Below are 23,817 nucleotides of genomic sequence, written 5' to 3'. Positions count from 1 at the left end.
CAGCATGTCACTAAGATGTAATCAGAAGAGTAAGCAAAAACTCAGCATTGCAAGAAACTGACATTTCAAGCTATTTAGATGCTCAGCTGGGATTTACATTAAATTTTTGGTAAACCAATACAACAAACATTCTTCATGTAAGCACATCTAAGTACTTCCAACTGTCTCCACAAAATTTTGTAATTTGTTAACATTTTGTTACACATTCATTCTGTAATTAGAACCATTTTTCTCTCTGACAATCTTTATATGGAAGTTAAAATTTGAAAAAGGAAAATTAAGAATCTGAATAACCATGTACCTGAGTATATGTACAGTTCTTCTTTTTACATTTGCCACATGTAAACAGATCAGTTTGGGTACCTCCTGTTTTAGCCATCTGGTGCTCTCTGATAGCTTCTTTGGTCAGATTTTTGCGCATTTCTTTCAGCTCATCACTTGCCATTTCCTGTTACGAGCAAACAGCAGAAAGAGTTTACAAGAGAGTTTGTTTTAAACAGTTACCAGCATGTGTACCATAGAATTCTGAAGGCACATACCGTTTTGATTCAGAATCTGCAAATAATTTCTTTATGAAAGGGGAAAGTAATTCTACAAATTTTAGATTTTTTAATTTTATAAGACTTAAGCTGGGATGTTTCACAACATAGAAGCTAAAAAAAATTTAAATTTTTCATTTTTTTATGCAGCTGGATAATCAGTAGAAGTTACAATACAACTAGAAACATTTACTTGAACATGCAATTCTGAACTTCAGAAAAATAACAGAGATACAAGGTACAGAAGGATAAAAAAGGTTCTCTCCCTAGGTTAAATAATTGCATAATTACCTCATTGACCTACAGAAAACAGTCATCAGATGAAAAAATTACATTATTTTGTCTATTTGCATATCTGTACTAAGAAATAGCATACAGCCATATAGGCCAGCATCTAGCTATGCAGATCATTACCACAAGTCAGAATACTAGTATTTCTCATTTAACTTGAAAGTACGATTCCAAAGCTAAGATCCATACAATGCATTAAGCCTGCACATAAAAATGGTCTGCTGAATTGTATAGTCCCTCATTATTGTACACCACAAACCCTCTGTTAGATGTACATTAGGCACATCCTTTGCCACAACGACAAAACTTGCACCAGGCCTGACTGCCAGGTAGTGGCTCATCAAACAAACAAAAATCCAAGAATCACTGGTACAAAACACAGCATGGTGATGCAGGAGGAAGACAGGGCAGAACAGAAGAGCTGTTCCTTACAGATAACCCAATGATGCTTTTTTGGGGAGATACAGGATCTGATTTTAGACAAAATATTTTTCCATCTGAAAATCACACCCCAAATTCGTTGTTTTGCTGTTAGCTCCACCAAGCCCAGACTGCCAGAGAGCAAGTTTCCTTTTCAGGGAGACTTCTGCAAAGTGCTATTCCAAATCAAGACTCAATCAGATTTCTAATAGTGATGTTGCAGCAGTGTCACTAAAGGACAATATAAATCATAGTATCTCTTAGCAATCCATCACCTCCTGAGAATTAAACACATACTTAAAAAAGCTTTTCTTCCTCATTCAACGAGCTGCATCTAAGTAGAAATATATATTTACCATTAGTCATCTATTCCAACTTACAAACATTAAAAAGTCTGCAAATTTAATGATGAAAGCTGATACATGAAACAGCAAAGTTTGACAGTGTTGTTCTTAACTTCTATTACAACACTGACTTGTGGGTATTTTTGCATCCTTGGCAACACATGGATTTTCAACTATCGCATACCATCAGTGGGGTAGCTCTATTCAAACAGAGATCTCCCTGAATACCGCAGAAACAAGTCAATGTTAATTAACGGCATAATATTTTTTTCTAATAAGCTTTCCTTTAAGCTTTTGTTAAATAAGATTTAATTTTTATTTGCATAAGACCTCACATATACACACCTAGCTTCAAAACATTACAGAAAGAACACAGATTCACTGATTGTTTTTCTTTAAAAAAAAGCTCTAATATGCAGGATCTTCAACAATGTATATGAACCAAGTATGCAGAGCAAAAATGTTGTTCTATTTTTCTTCATTAAAATTTTACTCTTGTATTCCACATCCACATGGGATGTTATTTTTCATTAATACCATTTCAGTTAGAACTCATCTTTATGAAATCAGTTTTTTAGCCACCAAATTTATAATCTTAGTCCAAGACAGGAATTATAAACCTAAAGGATGGGCACTGGACAACATGAAATGTATATCTGTATATGTGTACATACACCCAGAGTTAAAAAGAATTCAAAATATTCACTGAAGATACCATCCATATTTCTTTATATATAGATTCCTTTACCAGGCTCTGTCTGCCCTGCCCTCTCTACAAAGCTATAGAAAAAGCTGTTCTCTAGAACAAAGTTAATCAGGATTTTCATTACTTGATGATAAATTTAATTTCTTTTCAGTCTCCAAACAGTCCCTTGTACCCAAGTGTGTGCACATACATATGTGCACGTACAGGGTGGGGAGGGAGAATGTGACATATAGCAGCAGAGCTACAAAACTCAAATCAGCTGTTAACAACAGTTCATTTTTCTCTCCATAATATTTAATTTTGCACTTCTCGATTTCTACATTTATTTCCATTTATAAAGACAGTGAGCATCTCAACAGGAATTTCTACTAAAGCATTTGAAATATTTTTTCAAGAACAGAAATTTAATTTGATTTAAAGGGCAATTCTCCTAAATTTTTCCCCCATCATTTACGGCTTTTTCTATTTATTTATTTATTGCAAAGAGTTCCCTTCAAAATCATTTGAAGTATTCCGTCAAATTTGAGATAAGCTTTAAATAAGCTCTAAGGTGGCCAACACAAGAGGGACTGATATTTTAAACCACAGTGCTATATCTTGCACAGAAGTAAAACAGCAGAGGTTAGCATTTGAAAAATACAAACGGCAGGGCAGACTAACACTGATGGTAACATTACGTATGCAAAGAGGTGAATGGCTTAACAGCTTGGAGTCACTGGCCAGACGTACTTCTATACATCTCTGTGAACTTAAAAAGCTATCATTGACTCATAATGTGGCCTTCCAAAGGCCGCACAGCATTCTCTGCAAATTCCCTGTAACACATGAGACAGTTTACCTGACTGCTGACTTTGGTAACATACTCAGACACCAGGTAACATATTCAGCTTCCAATCCCTCTGCCCCAACACAGCCCACTGTAATACAGACTCAGACTCTGCAAGCCACACTTTTTTTTTTTAAGTACAGATAGCTTATATAAATTATTTATATGGCTAACAAAGACAGCCCAGCACATAAGTCAAATAAGGAAATAGTTCAAGACCTATTCTCTACTTACCTCCGCTGTCATTTTCGCAAACTTGTCAGGAGGTATGTTCCCACATAGTACATTTTTCCTTAAGTTAGGATTCTTTGTGTCCTTGAGATTAGCTATCCTACTTCGTACCCTATTTTTGTATTTCATATCAGTGTTTTTTAATTCTTGAAAAATAGGTGCTTTGGATTTAAGGAACAAAACGTTAACAGGTAAACACTATCAAGCAGTCAGTTTTGCTGCAATTTCTGTTAAGCAACGTGCTTTTTCACTGTTGATCAAGTCCTTTTTCCCCCCCAACACCAGACAACAGTTACTTTCCTGTTCAACACAGTAGACAATATTCCATACCCCTTGCCCTGGCCTAACCATAGTTTCACACATGGCCAGTAAATTCTGTGAATTTTTAGGTGGTAGGATATTAACAGAAGTTCTGAAAGAACACCCATGAATTTAAGACCAGTTCCTTGATCTCATTCTGAGGATGCATTAATTTCTAAGTTACATATTCAAACACTGGCAAACTCATTAACATAATTTTAAAACAAATTTTCCAAACAGACAGGAAATTCCTTAACAGGAATGATGGCTGCCTGAAATTACAGAAGCACATTAGCAAGTTAGATCAGGAAGCTTCGACTGTTTCTATGCATAAGAACCCTCCCCCAAACAACCCAAAACATAAAAACCTACACACCTCTGCTCCGTAACTGTTCAAAACATTACTACCAGAACAACTCTTTTTAAAACTCCAAATTCACTTAGAAATAAATTTGTGAAAACTGAAATCAAGATGTTAGAATAAAAAAAAAAAGTACTAACGAGAACAGATTTAAAATCAAAGAACATATAAGAGCCTAACATTTTGTCTCAGAATACTTCAGCAAGACATAATATTGCTGCTGCAAGGAGAAGACACATAACAGTACATATGTATATACACATACATATATATAAATATGTATACATCTACAAGTTTTAAGGCAAATCACTTAGGTTGTGATATTTCTTTAAACACTGAGTTTCTGCAGGGATGTGCTGAGCAGAGTTTGCTTGGTTTTGTTTTAAATGAAATAAAAGAATATTCATTATAAGGATCAAGTCAACTTATTTTTAACATATTAATATTTTTAACAAATATTCTTATTTTAGAGCACATGGATGTACAACAAAGGATATCTTCTTCAATCTGAGAACCCAGCTCTTCCTCATCAGCACCAATAGCAATATAATCATCTGAGGAAAACAAAAATCAGAATATTAGCAATCTGACAGTTTTATCAGTGTTTTATATCACCTTGAGAGCCCTTCCAGAACTCTGAAACAGAGCAAACCATGCAAACTCAGTGAAATTTCCTTTTGTATAAGAAAATTTAGTTTACTATATACTTATCCTTTCAAAATTTTGTTACTTTGAAGAACAAAGACAAAAGGAATGAGCAGTAATAGAAGTGTAAAAAGCAGAACAAAAATCTCAGATTTTTCTCCAAAAAAAGGAAAAAAAAAGGAATTCTAGCTGCAAACAAACAGTAATACAAAAACTAGTCATACAGCTTTCAAATATTCTATTCAGTATGGCAATCACCTATCTTCATAGCATACCTGCATGTGTAGAATAGACTGCACTACATAAAGAAAACATTCTGGTATCTGGTTGAAACAATTCTTTCAGTCCACGCAATACAAGTGCGTGCAATTAATGAGTGAGTGTGCATGCACGTGTGTATATGCACGCATCATGTGCAAGAAAGGAAGTGCATGAGAGAGTGCATAAGCAAGATAGAGTAACAACAGAAACAATATTACTAGATATTAAAAAACTTGCAAGCAGAGAAGTGTCTTAAAACATACAAGTTAGAAGAAATAAATCTTGGCAATCTAGAAGACAATGCAACACTTGACCTGAAATGTCTCAAAGATAATTGTTTACTGTTTCTGGCCAAACCTGTTACTCAAAAATACATCTACCTTTCAACATAGCTTAGGACAAATCAGATACAATATGCATTTTCTCCCTTCTCATTTTAGCATGGGTAAACTTCAGTCAGTAATCCAGACACCATTTCTCCCTGTCTCATGCACAAGGCCATAAAAAACAAAAAATAACTGTACACTGAGATTGGTATTTGACTCATCGATCATCAGGTTACAAATGCATTAAGAAGTAATATTGCAAAAAGAATTCCTGAAAATCTAACTAAAATTACAGCTACATAGAAACATGAATACTAAGATGCTATATGCAATCGTCTCATCGCAAATTATTTTAGAATCCTATAAACATCCACAGGTCAATAAATTACAGTCTTCAGTCAGCTTTGATAACTGGCTGTATCTGAATCTTTAACTGAATTCGAAGTGCGAAAACAGATGTTTCACAAGTCCCCTTACAGTGGGGTAGGTTACATTAACCTAGTAACAGCAGAACAGGAGCTAAGTCCTAAGTTCTGGTAGAAGAGAAAGATCTGCAAGAAGGAATTCAGATCATTTTGAGAAGTCCAGTTTTCACTTTGCTCCCCATCTAGTGTAGCATTCCATTTGGCAGCTTAAAGACACCCAAGTGTACAGGAGGAAGGAAAAAGAAAAAAACAAACCCAAAAACTAGACAGTAAAGCAATTTACAGTTGCCCAAAAGTCATGAAGAATGGGCAATGTAAGATTCATTACAAGTACTTCAATGAGGCTTCAAGATTACATCAAAACTGAAAGGCAGCTTTCAATAACCAGAATCTGAAAGCTCACAGTCTCTTGTCTAAGGAAAGAAGGCATGTATACAGTGATACTCTCATAGACAACAACAAAAAAAAAAGAGAGAGAGAAAAAAAAAGAGATTCAAATGAGGCATTATGGAGGCAATATCCTAAAAGATACCATGAAAAGCAAGTTTTGTTGTAGGCAGGATATCAGGCAAATGGAAGCCACAAAGTGTCCTGTATCATCAGCCACAAAAAAAAAAAAATTTTCAACATGTTCCCACTGTTGCCAAGGTTACTCAGTACTTGTAATTTGGATGAACCTACACAACTGGTCTACAGGTATATATACACAAATGGACATAAAAATTTTAGGAAAAACTTGTGGAGGTGGGGGGGAGAAGGGTGGAGAAGAAGGGAAACAGTTAAATTTGAAAATATATTCTGCAAAGCTCACCTCCTGTTCTGAGAGCTGCGGAGAGCATTTCTCTACATTTCACTCGTACAGAATCCGAAGTGCTTGGAGCACGGGGAAAAGAAGGGATGAAAGAATTTGAGGGAGCATTACCCTCTTCCTTCCTGCTGCTGGAATTACTACTTGAACTGCTAAAAAGAGGCAAAAAAAATGAATATGACAGGTTCCTTTCCCCCCCCATCAGTAGCTTAGTTCCAGGGCAAAACACAGTTCTTGTGCTACATCCATCGGATGGTAATCGGTAAAAAGAACATAGATCACATTTTTAAAGTTATTTATATCTCTACTACAATTTAACAAGTGTCTTTGGAATATTCACCAGGGTGAATTCTACACAGACAGATGGTTTTTTAACCCCTTTATATAAGTTTAAATTCTCAGTTCTCTCTGGTGTGCATAAACATGAAACCATTTTTCTTCATGGAACTTAAAACAGGGAAGAAATACTATTAACATCCAGTTTGTAACTGCTTACTATACTGAAGAGGTACCATGGTCACAAACAAAGAGTTAATGTACTTTTTGCAAATAGTAAACCAAACTTTTCAACTCAAACAGGGACAAGTGATTAAAGGTGAAACTTCATCTCAAGAACTGCTGTTGTAAACAGGTTCACTAAAAGCAGAATCACATTAAAAAAAAAAAAAAAACAACCCTATGGGCTTGCTAATACTATTTTGCAAATGTTCTTCAGCTCCTAACATGTCATGAACACGGGCCCATTTTTCTGACAACCCTTTACATTTACCAAAAAAGGTACAGAAGGAGACTGTATTTATTTATGGTATTTTACAGTATTTTAACAAAAAAGCAAACAGACAAAAGAAGTGTTCTAAACCTCTAATATACATAATTCTACCAAAAAAATGCAATTAGAAGTTGTTTCACAGTTCCAAGAGCTCTGCAGTAGTATTGAGAGAGAAAAGAAATACTTGACAGATAAGGCAGAACAAATACCCTGAACTACTCTGGTCATATTTTGACCTGTGGCTTTTTATTTATTTATTTATTTATTTATTTATTTATTTATTTTAATGTTAGCAGCAGCATCATTTACTTCGCTGACAACAAAACATTTCTTATACAACAGCATGCATTTAACAGAAGAATGTGGAAGCTGTCTCTAGTATGACCAATTTGGACAAAAATTTAAGTACATGTATACACTAGTTGACTTCTCAGGTTAATATTAATTTATATCTAAGTGAGATTATGTAGCTTCACGAATAACATACCTTTCTTCTCTTGCTTCAGGACTGCTTTGTGAGGAAGAGGCAGGCTCCTTTTTCTTTTCTTCAGAATCTTTATCAGTTGAAGGTCCATCTGGAAATAAAAGCATCAGAAACTCCTTTTACACAGAAACAGTAACTGATCTAAAGCAGTGGTAGAATATCTTTGACGATTTTTTTCTGAGCCAGTTAAAAATGGTATCAGCTTCCACTCTGCTTTGACTTCCTTTTGGAAAGTAGACTCTCCCTTCCCATCCCAACTCAGCAAAATGAAATGTATGCCCACACTTCAGATGCTTCATGTCAAGTCCAGCACCTGCTTAAACTGCCAGAAAAGACATGATGAAAACACAGACTTCTACACTTTCCCTTTGCCAACTCTGCTGTGGAGAGGATAGCTTCTTAGACTATTGTGTCAAGTCTCCAAAGTTTATCTTCCATGTAATAAACATAAGTTCCCACTAAATGCATATCATTCTTTTTAATTATATTCACAGGATTTCTACTTAAACACTCAAAAAAAAAATCAAGTACATATACTTTTGAAGAGTTCTCCAGACATGCACTAAGTAACTTCTACGACTGTTACCTTAATGTTTTAAAAGACTTTGTCTTCCCCACACAGAATATGTTTAATGATGATTTTACAACATCAGAGAGAATAAAGAAGTCAGTCATTAAAAAGGGCATTCACAACGTTTAACTTCAGTCTAGTGAGAAAAAGAGAGGTGCCCTCCTATTGTGAAGAGGAATTCAGAAGGACTAAACCAAGCTCCTGTTTTGACTTGCTTTCTAGAAAGGATGACTCTCTTCACTGCCTATGGAGAAAGCCTAGCAAGATTGGCCTCAGCCATCTGAAGTTAGATTTTGTGAATTCCTCTTTCTCTAATCCCTCATAAATCTGCCATTACACTATCTTCTCTTCCAATCCTGTAGACTGTATTATCAGCATAAATGTCTATTACAAACTTGAAAGAGTACTAAAACTAGATCAAGCAAAATAGGAAAATCTGATTAGGCTCAAGTTTTTGAAACGAAGATGTCCTAAATTAGGTACCTAAATCCTTGTTTAAGCATCTAAAACTATCCTGATTTTCAGAAGGACCCTATCCCCCACCCTCTCAAAGTCAGATCCGTTATTCAAGCATCTAGTTTTAAATTTTTGTTCTACACAATAGAAAATTATTGCATTGGCTTATTTTTAATATGCACAACTTGCATTAAAATCTACACAGAAATGATATGATAAACTGAAAAGGACAGAAGTCAGGAGTTATACAAATCTCAAGTCTCTGTTAAAAAATCATCACTGTGAATGGAGACCATAGAGCTGTACTGGATCAGACCAAGAACTCATCTAGTATTTTGTCTCCAGATGTTTTTCTCAAAAATAGATGTCTTACAAACAGTATAGGAACCAGGTGAGCACACAAGGATACTTCTCCAGAATATTCCTCCAGCCTTCAAAAACTTATAGTTTAGTGATTTCCTACCCCACTGTGTGTAATACTTGATAGATTCCTCCATTAAAAACAAAACCAAAAAAAACCCCACAACTAAACACAGCAAATGATGCATTTGGATCGATACTCTTTAATAACATACAGATAATATTTATAAATCCTAATAAAGATATCAATAATTGTTAATAAAAGAAAAATAAGAAAACAATGCTATAAACTGAATGGTCACAGAAGTTCTCTGCTACAAGATCTAAAGGATGTATTACTCGGACAGAAAACAAATCCCAGTTTTAACATGCATATTCACATGAATACTCTCTATGGCAATGCACACATGATAGATAGTTTAAGAAATATTATATATATATATGTATGTAATCTCATTTACCCTCATCATTTTCAAGTACTTGATTATTTTTGTCTGAAATTTTGAGACAAACGGATAGATCACTAGCTATCTTGGAGTATAGCTCAGGTTCTAGAAAATGGCATAGCTACATTAGAGCAGACCTCTGCTTCAGCTCATGAGCCTCCATATCTTTTCTTTCACAGTTACAGTTTACCAAATGTTTCCATTCAGCCCACTACCGTTTCCTCAGAGAAGGCAGGCAGCTGTGAACAGTTCAGCAAAAGCTGACACTGCAACTGCTTCTTCCACTTATGGAGGGCAGGGGTACACACGCAACAGGAGTAAGCAGTAGGAGGTAAAAGTACAGCTATTTCTACACCTGTGGCCCAGTCGATGCAAGTATTTCTCAAACCAAGGTCAAGCAGCTGCCACAACTGGACCATCTTGAGCAAATGTCTTCCAAACTGCAATTTCATTAATCACTTGAGAAGAATTACAGATATTTTTATTTAATCCAGTTTCAGAAATCTGAGCATACAGTTGTAACATTAGGAAAATATTTCCAGCAATCAGATACTAAGCGTTTAAGTCAGTATTTTCCAATTTATGCCCCATAATGGTGAATGAGGACAAGCAATCTATTGTCAAGCAGTATTTTCTCTTAAACTCATACGCCAATAAGTATTTCTTATTTTATTAAATATTGTATCGAAGAAGGAACAGCAGGCAATTAAGCCTGCTAGATCCCATGTCAACCACCCTCTGGAGAAAGTATTAAAAAAAAAAATACATACTCCTGAGAAATTAGACTCCACAAATTAATTTTTATTTATTTATTTATTTTTGCATTCAAAGGGCAGGTTCTAAGTCACCAGCAAATGACAGCTGATGGGAACTAAAGACAACCACAGAAATTCTAACAAATTAAGATGAAAAATGGCCTTTTGGTGAAAGGTATTTAAAAGTTCACAGCTCAAAAGTGATTCACATCGGAAAAATCTATAGGAGCATATAAATATTTAGATAATTTAAATTATAATAAGATCCTTTAAAGAGGCATGATTATTTCTTAAAGTTTATACAACTATTAAAACTTTTCTTTTTTTTTCCACGCAAATTGAAATTGTAGTCAGTTTTAGGAATGAAAAATGTAACTTGACAGGTTTAATTTTCACAGCATCAGTTGGCCATAAAAATTTTTTTTAAGTTTTTTTTTTTAAGCTGAGTTATATTAATGCCTCTTCTTTAAAATATGAAGAACAAGCTAGTAACATAAATTGCTGACTACCATCCATTGGAATAAGACTATCAAAATTCTCACTACTGCATCACAGTTCACATCTGTGACTTGCAATTAATTGGAAAGACATTTCAAGCTTTTCCAATGAAATAATCTCTCCAGGGTCAAACATGACATGACAGTGTTCTTTGTCATCCAAAAAAACTTTTTAATGTAATAATGTATGGCCAGAGACAACATCACTAATGTGAACGTTAGAAGCCATTAGTAGTTTCACTATATAATTGTAACTAGAAAAATCTACATCTAGTGAACTCAAGTAAAAGTACTCTAGTAAAAGGAAAAAAAATAGAATAAACTAATTCAAAGTCATTAATTTATAAATTTAACCTTAAATTTAAGAAATTTAAAAAATACTAAGAGTTTTTCTGAGAAGCTAGTGAAAGGTTGATATTCCCTGGAAGTACATGAAAATTTCATTTTGTAGGTTGTCATATGTTATTAAATCAGATATCACCACCAAAACTTGGAAAGTTTCCTGAGTATTCAGTTTAAATAAGTTAAGAGAAAGAAATCTGAGAACAGGTAACAGATGGCATAGTCAATGATTTAACAGTGATTCTCGTCTTTAATAATGCTTTTGGCCCCATTTTCCAGACTCTGAGCAACAATAACCTTGAGATGCATAAGCAGGTAGATTTGTCACCAATTCTTCTGCAAGATACAGTAAGATATGAAGGTAAAATCAGAAAAGCTTCTTCCTAGTAGTAGCATAGGCAGGAGCAGTATCTTAATTCTGTAAATAACCAAGAAAATGAGGCACTGTTTGCCTTTTAAAAAAAAATTTTATAGTAAGTGACAAAAGAGCATGACACATGAACTTGCCACACATTTTATCTCCTATATAATAGGATGTAGTCACGTACTACTACCTCTCCACTGATGATCCTGACAAATTACAGCTCTACTAACTGTACTCTGAGTAATTCCAAATATAAACCTGACAGAAAATTTTCAGAGATCATGCTTAATATGGAAGTTAACAGATGTTCTAAAACTATTTTTGCAGAGTCAAGTTCTTGATTCTACCTGATATCTCATAGAGACTCACACAATTACTATCAATAGTAAACAATATTCTTAAACACTATTAGACTGTAATTCAGGAACTTGTTTCTCCAATTACTTCTTTTTTTAAAAAAAAAAAAAAGCAAAGCCAGAAGGTTATTTCATGTCCTTGAACAATTTGACTGAATGACAACAGTAACATACCTGTAAGATAGTCCTAGACTGTACCAGTTTGCTCCAGTAGAATCAAAACCAGGTTCAAAATAACAAAAGATAGTATGCACAAATTCATTTGAGTAATACACTTCTGTATAGTCTGGCTGGCGTTATCTTCTCTTAACAACTTTAAGCACTGAAGCATTCTTTCTTAAAACAAAATTACTCAAAGACATGCATTTTTATGAAATAGGCATTTCAAAGTGCTCTCAGTTCCATTTTTAGTTTTCATTACTGGCAACACATGATCACACACATACTTAACGCCAGTTTATTGTCCAGTCACTGCATTTCCAGTCCAGTACATAAACTTCCTGGAGTTAAGTTTACTTAGCTAAAGGTCTGGACATTCTTTTTCAGTGTGTACTCTTAGAGTTCAGTAAGCATTTACTTGTCATGAAGAATATTAAATTCCTTAAAGAAAATCTTTTAAGTTGAATACAAAGAAACACACCTTATAACCTAAATGAATATGCACATATTTATCATCTCCACAGCATATTCTATATACTCTCGCTTATTTGGCAAAACAGTCACTATTTGCAAATCCCGTGTTATGACTGAACAGTATTTTATTCTGACAGCAGAATTTGCTTCCTTATCTAAATTGTGATCAATTGGCCCATGTGGTTTAATGCTTTCATAATAACATCTGAAAACCTGATCTTGCACTGTAGCTCGCTTGGTGCCTCACCAGCCAATACTCGCAAGCCACCTGCTAGTCAGCTTCTGACCTCACTGAAAACCATTCATAACCTGGTATGGTTCGAATCAAGCCATAAACATCTCTTATGCTCTGGTGATTCAGACCTTTGCTTGATTTCTTCTCATGTTTCCCATGCATTTTTAAAATACAAGTTCCAAAAGCATTCAACTTAGACATTACATGCAGCCTGAACAGTAAAAAGATTCTTTCCTAAATTTAAAATGTCATTTATAAAAATAACTCACAAAGACTTCAGATCTCTGAGTACAATGCTTGGAACGATTAACAGCTGTCCGCTTCGGTTGCCATCTTTGATCCATACCATTTTACATGCACTATAAACAGCATAATCGAAACTGATTTCTCAAGCAGCTCAACATATGGTATTTCGTATTCTTCTGAGAAAGTCAAAACTAATGACAAAACAGAATAAGAGTACTTTGTAAGATTCCCACCCATATTTCACACAGCCTAGATGCCCTATCTTCCTGAGAGTTATGAGATTTTAAGTCCTAATGAATTAATAAGTATACAGCAGTGAAACAAGAGGTGAAACATTTGTCCTACTACACTTTAGTAGAAAGTGTACATTATGATCAAGAAGAATTTTCAAGTTCCAATTGTTTTCAAATATTTGCTAATTATTCTGCAGTTCCTCACATGTTTGGCACCACTTGATGCAAGCAAGCTTAATGTAGAGTCCAACAATTGTCCTAAGACAATCTGAATGTAGCAAGCCATTAAAAGGGGAAGTTCCACCTTTCCCTGTCTGAATGTTACTGCCACAACCCCTGTGCTGGACACAGTGATGGCAAAACAAGTTAGATCAAGGAATTGATACAGTTGAAATCCAGTCTAGAAGAAAACCACAATTCTTAGCTTTCATCTGGTCAGTTCCCTGCTCCAACTTACTGAATATCCACATGATCACCAGTTTTAGCACAAGATGGAGCAACAATGTCAGGACCACCCCTTTTCAGCAGCAGCCTACACTTAGATTGACCTATTGCGATCATCAGACACCACAATCTTATTCTAGTCTTTTACAGCAAGAATACCTTTTGGTCCTAACACAAGGAGAATAATTCTCTGTATGTTTCAGTTAAACAGTCTGAACAGTTAAAGAACAGTCAGCTATAGGTATCGATATACTAAGACAAGTTTGACTTAAGATACTGAGTTAAAAAAAAAAAAAAAAAAGAAGACTATTTCTACTATCTCAACAAATCAATAGCAACTCCTTTGCTCAATGATTACAGAAGGGTTAGCTCAAACAAAAGCATTATCTAGAATTATTACCAAAAGCTCAGTATTCTGTGGAAAAAACAGAATATTTCCTCCACGTTATTGCCTAAATTAAATTGAAGTATCAAAAATATGAACTTTAAAAAAAACTTTGATAGGGCTTTTTTTTAATTCATTATATATTTACTACTTAAATGAAGTGTAAGAAGATATATGAATCTACTTAACTAGGTCACACAGCTGCTGCTTTTCTAAGTATTTAAAGTACTACAAGTGAATAACAAAGTGTCTACTTCTGCAGTTACATCTTATCACTTTTATCCACCAGATATATATTTGACTTCAACTTTTAAGTTGAAATTTAAACATAAAAAATGTGATTTATTACATTTACCAGTGACTTTTGATCGGATTGCTTGTAAAATACACCTTTAATTTAATAATAAAAGTCAGTATCATGATTTTAAAAATGTTTTACCAGCATATCTAGTATTACCTAACTTTAATTACTAATACTAACCTAGTTAGTATTACCTAACTTTCTAAAGTTAGGTGAAGAAATATCTCTGGTATAAGGGTTGTTGCTTCTTATTAGAATTAAAAAAACTGTAGAAAAGCATAATATGGAAGTAGTCACAATTTGTCCATTTTTTGTCCAGATATATACTGCCAAATGGATAAAGTCATTTCTACACCATTTACAAAAGAGTAGCAAAGTATTTGATAAAATACTTCAGAACTGATAAACTGAGGCTGACTTCAAATGGCAGGAGATTTTAACACTTCCTGATACTTAGCATATTTTTCTAGACAAAATGTCAAATATTGAAATCTGTAGAAATTAATACAAACTATTTTCTGTTCTAGAACTTTAAGCTTCCTAAATCTTAATTTATTTGAAATGTGATACAAAGAAGACAGAGTATACTACAATGAGTCAACAAAAATATCTGAAAGACAGTTTTTAAGCTTTGAGTGTTTTCAACTGCATTAAATCAAGTTCTCCAAAATACCCTTGAATAAAAACATGTTAACAGAAAGGATTCCTTAGCTGCATTTATTGCTTATGTGGGAAATTAAACACATAATTTTAAATAGTGAGTTAGTACTATGAAAATTTTAGAAAGTATAGATCTACTCAGAGAAATAGTCATTGTCTGTAAGTTATAAGAGATTTTTAAAGCCAACTTTTTGCTCTGCTTTTTCCCCTTCACAAATCATTTTATAACCAATCTTCAAAGCCTCCATGTTTCTATATAAGGTTCTGCATAAACTCTTCAGAATGCATATTACATTTAACAAAGGAAATAAAGTCAAGAACAGATTCATTAGCTTTTAGCACTGCAGTACAGTCACACTAGCTCAACAGCAGGCAATCAGACTTCAGAAATGAGTCATGCCACAGAAGCTAGTTTTCTACTGCTTCTCAGTCCCAATTAAAGTACATTGACTTTGTCTCCAAATACACTTCACAGAAATGCATTGGTGGTAGCCAAAGAGGAAAAAAATTACTTCAGTGCAGAAAGTTTCAATACTACAACAGGAGCACAGATAAATTTACAGAAAGGCAGAGGCAAGGATTTGAGACTGCATATAGTCAAAACATGCAAGCGCAGTTAAAAAAAAAAAAAAAAAGTTTGTGCTGTCATACCTAACAGCTTCTTCCAAGACTTGATAAGAGACTTTGCTAAAGATGTAACTTCTTCATCTGTGCTTTGCTTCCGTATTGCATTCACTGACATTCCAATTCTGGTAGACTGCAATAGAAATAAAAATATATACCATAAATGGTGACATGTAGATAATTTAACAGCAACACACACATAAAGTTGTATTTTGACAATAGCATTTTAAAAAATGTATATTTTTAAGAATATCAAGATGAAAGGCTACAAGCCTTTCCATAAGTTATTTTATCAACTTGCACGTTTTGCAAAGAAATACAGCAATACTAAGACTTGTCCCCTTAACAGATTTTTTTTTTTTTTTTGGCAAGGGAGCAGGAGGTTAGGGGGAGTCAATCAAAAGATTTTGCTCCTAAATCATTTCCAAAAAAAAACCCACTAAAACCAAAAAACTACAGAGCTACTTACCTAAATAGAAAATAATTATGACAATCAACACATCTAATAATGTAAAAAGTCTTATACAACATTTTAGTTAAGATTCTGACCGAAAACCTTAATCTCCTATGGAAAAATGATTGTATTCATGTTCTGGTTTGAGAAGAAGCTTGCTAACTGCTTCATTCACTTCAGTGTTCTTAGAGTTGCCACTTCCTGGCTGTGAAAGAAGCTATAATATCGGTTGGGAGTGACCATGTATTATGTTCCTAATAATTCTGGCAATAGTTAGCATCTTTAAATCTTAAACGCAGAGGTTTCTGCTTTTAGATATAAACAGTAAGAATAGCCTACCCATTTGAAGAGGCCATGTTAGTGACAGGCTTTAAAACTTTGGCACTACTGCCACCTACAGAGTGAAAGAGACATTGATTTACAATCCACTCCTTTTAAGGCTTAGAAGATGAGGACACAAATTTAGCAGCAAAAGTTTTAGTTTAACAGACTTCTGACTAATGTGTCAACATAACATGAACATTTACACATTTACAACATTTACACATCTTTAGTTTGGGTAAGGAAAAAGAAATGCATTTACCAACACAAACAAGTTTTTATTTGACATCTTTGATGACTATTTTTTAGATCATTTTTAAGATGCTTGTTTTTGTTGCATTTACTATTTGCAGGACTCAAAAAATGTATTTTATTCTATTTACTTCTGCAGTGGTTTGTCATAAATTGTCCCTTCTTTAAAGGGCAACTCAAATCTTTGGGTTATACTAAAAATTGAAATTTGTTTCTGTAAACTGCTCCTCGCAACCCACACACGGCACTTTATTGGGCACCGCAGACATGCTAAATGACTGGAGATGTTATTAAAATATTTGGCAGTTGTTTCAGCAAAGGAGACCCATCAAATAACCTCAGGTCTCAGCATCAGTCCTTAACATGTATTATAGACTAAAGAAAATGTATGGCTACTCACCTGTAACTAAAGTTTTTCAGGATGGACTCTGCACATTCACATTAACAGAAAGCACCAACTAGATGCAGCAGCTCTTGTACTCCCTTTCACTTTTCCCCTTCTGTGGCTGAGCACTGAAGACAGGCTACTGAAAGTGAGTATGGAGAGCCAGTGGTACAATTCCTTCTAGCATCTCCTCAGCCCCTGCACAGTAAGTAAGGTTCTAAGTAAAAGCCAAAGGCAAGTATGGAGTGTGAATATGCAGAATCTCTCTCCAAGAACTCCATATACAGGCTAACATTTTGCATTTCTTCCTTTACATTTGCCTGCATATTCCTTTCACGATATGCCTGTGTGATGCAACAACTGGTTGCAAAAAGGCCTCAATCGTTAGTCAGTACTGCTCTCTTTTGACATGTCAAATACACGCTCTGGACATTTTGTTCTGACAATGAAGTTTAACATATTTTGGAACTCCATCAACTACTCTCCATATTTGAATAAATAATGTGTCTCTAAAAAAGAACTGCTGATAATTAGTCATTACCTACTCTCATCAGAGTAAGGGGAAGACATCAACATACAAACTCTTCTAAATAGGTACAACTCAAAATGCTAATTAAACAAATTAATTTCTTCCTCTGATCGCACAAGAGAAAAGGATTATGGTAACTGTCTAAGCTCTTGGCTTTCTTAAAGTAGTATGTAAACATAGCTCATTTGTTTGCTTTAATTTAGAGCACTTGACCTGGTCTCACCTACAAAGACAGGAAGGAATGATTTACCCATGTGTTTGCCTGCACACTGACACAAGTAATCACAAAATATTGTTATATTCTCAAAATTATTGTGCAGATCAGCTGTCAGCATTTGAAATTTACCAACTCTTCTAGCCAACAGAACTGCTGTTGTAAGAACTATTTTAAGTGGAAAATAGAACTCCGATATCTTTGCCTAGTCCAATTTAACCTTTGGAATTATTTTATCTCTGTGCCAGTTTATGAATGTGTAGGTATATGAAAAAAGACACCCTCCTCAGCATGTCAAAAATACATCTGAAATGCATTTGAACAGATCACTTTACTCCACTTCAAGTTCTGAAGCATTTCGCATTTCCTGTTTAAGAGCAAGAGACTCAAAGACTCACATAAAACAACTGCTTTCTCCACAAAACATTCAAGGTGTAGTCCAAGCAGCCTTTAGTTGGCATGTGCACAGCATAAGTAACCTATGATTGAACCCAAAACAAATCCTACAGTGGCAGCCACTCTTCTCATTAAGACCCTCTAAACGACACCAAGGGACATAAAGAAAGGAACATGGCTGGGGAGCGAAAGCAACCACTGAAGCAAGCAGAGGTGTTATAAACTTTAAAATTTTAAGAAAGCATCAGGACAGAGAATTTGTGACCGCTTGAAACAAATAAGAACCAAATGAAACCCTGAAGCTATCTCCAGGTTCCCAAGTCTCCCAGGCTGCCAACTGATGAACTGGCAAAAAATCATCAACAAAGACTACATCACTGCTTAGTTCTGCATACTTGTACATGTACCCAGTAAAATCTGTCAGTTAAAAGAAAGACTGCTTGTCTCACTGTTCATCTGTGCACTACCCAGAATTCGCACTACAGAAACAATGCCTTTAGTACTGTGCAGCTGCTAAACTGATTTGCAATTCTGACCACCAAATAATCACATGCTACAATGGCTATCAGGTCCCTGCATAGTTGAGCAAGGATCAGCTTGCTTACATATAACTTCAGTTGGATATGACAAAGTAGTATTATTGTCTGTAACCACTTCATCTTTCTGTGACAAAGATGAGGCAAGACAGACATGAGACATACACATAAGCTAAGTCCAGACTGATAACGTGCACCTATTTCAAGCCCTTGTAAATTGTTCAGAGGATTTCCCCAGCGCAGACTGAAGTGAGAGTCCTGTCACAGGACAAGTTGTTAGTTGTCTTATTACACAGTAATAATGAATCCATCACATGAGAGAGTGCAGAGAGATTTTTGATGCAGCCGGTTTCCAAAATTACTTAAAAATGGGTCTGGAAGTATGCTTTTCAGGGATGTCCTGAGTTTCATCAGTCCAAGGACAGATATTTCAATCTCTGAAGAGAAATTAGTCCTCCCACTTTCTCATCAGCATCCTCCTTGAGATTACCACACTAATGATTGGCTGCCACAGCAATTTGTATGATCACTCCCCATTTAAACTCCTGCTGAGCCCTCCATTGTTTAAACAAATTTCGGAGACTAACACAGAAAACTTACAGTTAACTCTGCATATTTATAAATCTCTCAACAAAAATATTGTAAATTTGAGTCTAAATATGCTGCTAAATGTAAATTATAGTATCAGTGTTACAACATTCCCCTGTTCAAGAGGAAAAATGTTTTGGATATAGCAGCAGATACATCTCTCCTAACCAAAGCTGCAGTCAATCTATTGAGCAAAACTGGACTAAATACCTGGTCCATTTAGACCCATTGTAACCACTGAGAAACCTTCTCTAAAAACTCACATGGTGACCTCCCCCAGCGTACAGATCAAAACAATCTTTTATTGGAAATATGAATCCACTTTAAAAACAGGTTATCTGTGATATAGGTAGAAAAAAAATAGGCTTCTTTCAGACAGGATAGAAGAAGAGACAGAATTAGTATGCAACTGTTTATAAGTTGTCAGGATCACAGAAGTGCCCCAAAAGGCAGGCAGTTGGGTTTGTTTGTATTTATCAAGATGAAGAGTCCTCCTCTGCTGATAACGCTACTAAGAAAGATTTTCATATGCAGCTAAAAAGGAATGAGTTATCTACTTGCACCATAAAGACTTAAGAACTTACATGAGTAAAGAATGTCCTGCTGTTTGATGTAGAATTATGCCTTCTAGTCTCATTCACGACACTAAGCATGTGAGATTTGCATAGCAGCATTTACACATTTATAGTTTATAAAGCATTTCTGGACCATTCACAGAGATTTTTTTCATTTGAAAGGTAAAAAAAAAAAACTATTATGCAAATACTTATTACTAAGTTATGCATAAAGAAACTCAAAGGAATTAGGTTAACATAGGCTTTTAGGAAGGAGGAGACTGATACAGCATTGCATCAGCCATGCTTCTTCATGCATGATGGTGAAACTCTCAAATCCTTGTTTTCCTTGGTAAACATATCACCAAATGTTGTACTAAAATATACAGAATGCATGTCAAGACTGACATTGTTACTGACACTTGAGATTTGAACTTTCTAGTTAATTCTGTATCTGTGACCAATAGTTGTCACTTAGCAAAAAGTTATTTTTCAAGCTCTTTCAATTCAAATGGCTACCACAGCAAATCAGATCTTACAGTAAAATGACAGTACATATTGACGGCAGAGAAGTAAGTCTTCACTTGTCTTTGCTAATTTTCACTGAAATAGTTAACATTCCGTTATTTTGGACAAAAAAAACCCCACAGAATTACATGACAAACACTGAAACTTGACATGTAAATAAAGTCCTATGACTTTTTTTTTTCGCCCTCTCAAAGAACTTGTAACAGGAATGTGCTATGCCAGAGACACAGGCATTGGTAAAATGAGAGAGTGTGTGCATGCAAGTGAGAAAGTTTACACAAGATTGTACCACACCATCACCTCCTGCACAGGGGAGTAAGAGGGGTAAAGTTGCCTGTACAATTGCTGTAAGATTAACACTACTCAGGGTTAGGTGGATGAAAAAGGAAATGGTGAAGTACAGCCTGCCTGAATACTCTCCAGTCTTCAAACAGATGGAGCACGTATGAACTATGGCTCTCCTCACTTTCAGTCCAGAAACAGAACTGACTACGTAAGAAAAGGAGGTATCAGCTATCATCAGATGATTCTACTCAAAGGGAAAGGGAAACATGTCACATTTGTGTTAGTAAGAACCTAAGATTATCTGTAAGGCAAGTTTCCAAGTAGCCCTTTCCTTTTGTCCATGACAAAATTAACCACTTTTCAACTTAAACAGAAAGATCAACTTTAAGAGTTTGCTACTGGAAGAAAACACCTACAAGTGCCATAAATTGAGGCGAAATAAGATTAGCTACTCAATAATAATGCTGATTTGATAACAATGCAAGCTTGCTGGCTTCACTCTCATCATTATAGAGTTAATTATTAAAACATACCAGCAATATAAAATCATACCTGTAACAACTCAAGGGTCATGGGAATATTCTTAAGCTCTTTTAATAAATCAAGTGCTCCAGCCTGCAAAAAGAAAAAAAAAATGAGTCAAGTTTACTAGCAATCAGGTACTTCAAACATAATTTCAATAACATACACTTCCTTAAAGTTCCCAGATTAAACTATCAGCTCCCAATTTTTCAACAAAACAATTTTAGGACAAGAAGTGTTGTTTCTCACACTCTGACCATTAACAGACAAACTCAGAGTTCAAAGTATTCATTCAAAGACAAGAGAAGTTTTATCCTATGCAATACAAATACCAGTTAGTGCTTTCTGGGTGGGGGGACACTATCTAATTAATTCACTTCCTGTAGAAAATGGCCTCAGACATATTTCACTCAACAGCATCAAAAACAAACCAGACAATAGCAATTTTCATTTCTGAATGACATCACCAGTATTAGGACAAGACCCTGGAGATGAGAAGCTCTATGTCCATCAATAATCCAGCTCTTTACAAATAACATTCTTAACTGTATTTATGGTGGTGTACTAAAGCCATAAAAGTATATTGGTTTAAAAATGGTGTTCAGGTTACACTATTTTACTAGAAACAATTATAGCTCCCCCCATGGAAAAAGAAAACTTTTTAAGTGTGTCTACCAGTAAACACCAAAGTGAAAAGGCTGAGCAAGATGTGCTTTCAATTCTTATTCTCCTCCATTCTTATCTTTACATTCAATATATTCAATGAAATACAATATATTCAATGAAATACATAGATTAATCTACATAGATTAGTGCAGACAGACAGCACTTCTTGGCTCATATCAGACTGACCAAGCATCAACCTGCTCCAGTCTGGAAGCCAGAGCCCATGCTAAAGTGCTGTAACATTTGAGTTGATTTGCTTGTTTATTACTCAGCTGTTGTGGGATCTCCTCCCTTTTTTCCCTTTTCCCCTGCTAAAACAACAAGGAAAGTACAAACTAGAGCTACATAAGTGGTAGTTTTCTAGATACAAAATTAATTTCAGAGATTGTACTGTTAGGTTAATCATCAGTAACAAACTACAGCTACTGTAATAATTCATTTAAACACTCATTACCCATTCCCTCTGAGATGCTGGCCTTATTTAAAAAAAAAATTCATAAACGTCAGCAAGAGGTTTCACATTCATTTACAAACAAGCAAAAAAGTCTCTGAACCTTCCACTTCTTACTGCAGACATGAGTTAGCAGATCAGGGCAACTTCCTAAAGGTTAAGATGTGTTTCAAGTGAATGTGGTTCCAAACCTGTGACCTAAGAACAGCAGGAAGGTAATGGACCTCGCATGTAAAAGGCCACTCTAGCCAGGCTAAGCCCACTACCTCCCCCCTTTTTTAATTCATAGAGGTTGAGAAACAAACCCTACATGATCATCACGTGGCAGTTCACTGGAATTTGATACTTTCTCCTTTCCTCACCTCTCTCAACTCACACTATCTTGTCTACTTTAACATGCATTCTGCTCATCTTTGTTTTTAATTCTCCCCAATCAAATCTTAATGATACCTATTGCAAAGGAACTCATGTAATCTGTTGTTGCATCTGCACCATCTTACATGTTTTACCAGTAAAGATAATCACATAAAATAACCACTGAGAGGCTGAAAAAGATGAAAGTAGAACTTCCGTGCTGCATCTGAATAGGAACAGTTTTGGAAACTTTCAAATGTCTGCTACAACACCACTGCTTTTCTGAAGATATCTGACAGCAAAGAAGCCACCAAAAATGAAAACTTTACCATTTCCCACCTTACACAACCCCCAAATTTTACTTTTTGTTACAAAAGCAAGTAAAAATAACTATGAAAAAACAACTTCAGTCTTATTTAACTTTCATTTGCAATAAATACAACTTTTACAATTTTAACTGTAGCATTTTGGCAGCAATGATGCAAGACTTTGAAATCTCATGCTGTTTTCAGGTGCCAAATAGAGTTAGCATACTAAACTATACCTCTCTGTAAGCAGTCATAAGCATGTTTTCTTCTGTGCAAACTTATATTCAAGTAAAACAAGTTATTTATCCTTACTGCTACAAAGCCAAATGCAAGAAAGAAAGAATTTGCTTAGCCAAAATAAAATGAATGACAGAAATTAAAATGCCATTTTCAATGATATAGTCTGATAACTCTCATCTTCAAATCATTTGGCTCAGTAGCCAACTATATATGGCATATGATCTCAAAATAAACTCAAGATGTTGTACTCTACTATTTTGGCATAACAACAACACTGTAGGGCAAATAAAGAACTATAATGCTCTTTTTACCTCATCTTAGAAATACATATTTTACAATACAAGTCAAAACAATTTGCCGCTTTTAAATTGTAGGTGTCAAAGCAACTTTACTCAGTCTAAACCTTTTCCAAAACTAATTAATATACAGTAGCTTAACACACAATCCCACAAACAAAATGGCATCCTCTACGCAGAGTATGTTATCAACATTTCATGCGATTTTCTATACCGAATTACCAAAATTTGTAACACATTAATGCTTTGTAAGCCTTAACTCTTCTCATCAGTTGTATTAAGCGTACTAAGAAT

At 34.9% G+C, this 23,817-nt stretch overlaps 1 protein-coding gene across 1 annotated transcript in view; it reads right to left on the bottom strand.

Annotated features, from left to right (window-relative positions):
- TCEA1 (transcription elongation factor A1) overlaps nt 1-23,817 on the bottom strand; it is a 48,564-nt gene that overhangs the window by 2,067 nt on the left and 22,680 nt on the right. The window contains exons 9-15 of the mRNA XM_064507542.1: nt 21,239-21,301; nt 15,672-15,777; nt 7,740-7,827; nt 6,487-6,635; nt 4,516-4,572; nt 3,361-3,515; nt 302-448 (exon numbers count right to left, since the gene is read on the bottom strand). Of these exons, the coding sequence (XP_064363612.1) occupies nt 302-448; nt 3,361-3,515; nt 4,516-4,572; nt 6,487-6,635; nt 7,740-7,827; nt 15,672-15,777; nt 21,239-21,301 (765 nt within the window). The remainder of the gene's footprint in view (nt 1-301; nt 449-3,360; nt 3,516-4,515; nt 4,573-6,486; nt 6,636-7,739; nt 7,828-15,671; nt 15,778-21,238; nt 21,302-23,817) is intronic.

This window comes from Dromaius novaehollandiae, chromosome 2 (assembly GCF_036370855.1).
Source record: "Dromaius novaehollandiae isolate bDroNov1 chromosome 2, bDroNov1.hap1, whole genome shotgun sequence".
Classification (NCBI taxonomy): domain Eukaryota; kingdom Metazoa; phylum Chordata; class Aves; order Casuariiformes; family Dromaiidae; genus Dromaius; species Dromaius novaehollandiae.
The sequence above is the reverse complement of the archived record's forward strand: the minus strand, read 5'-3'. Positions and strand labels throughout refer to the sequence as shown.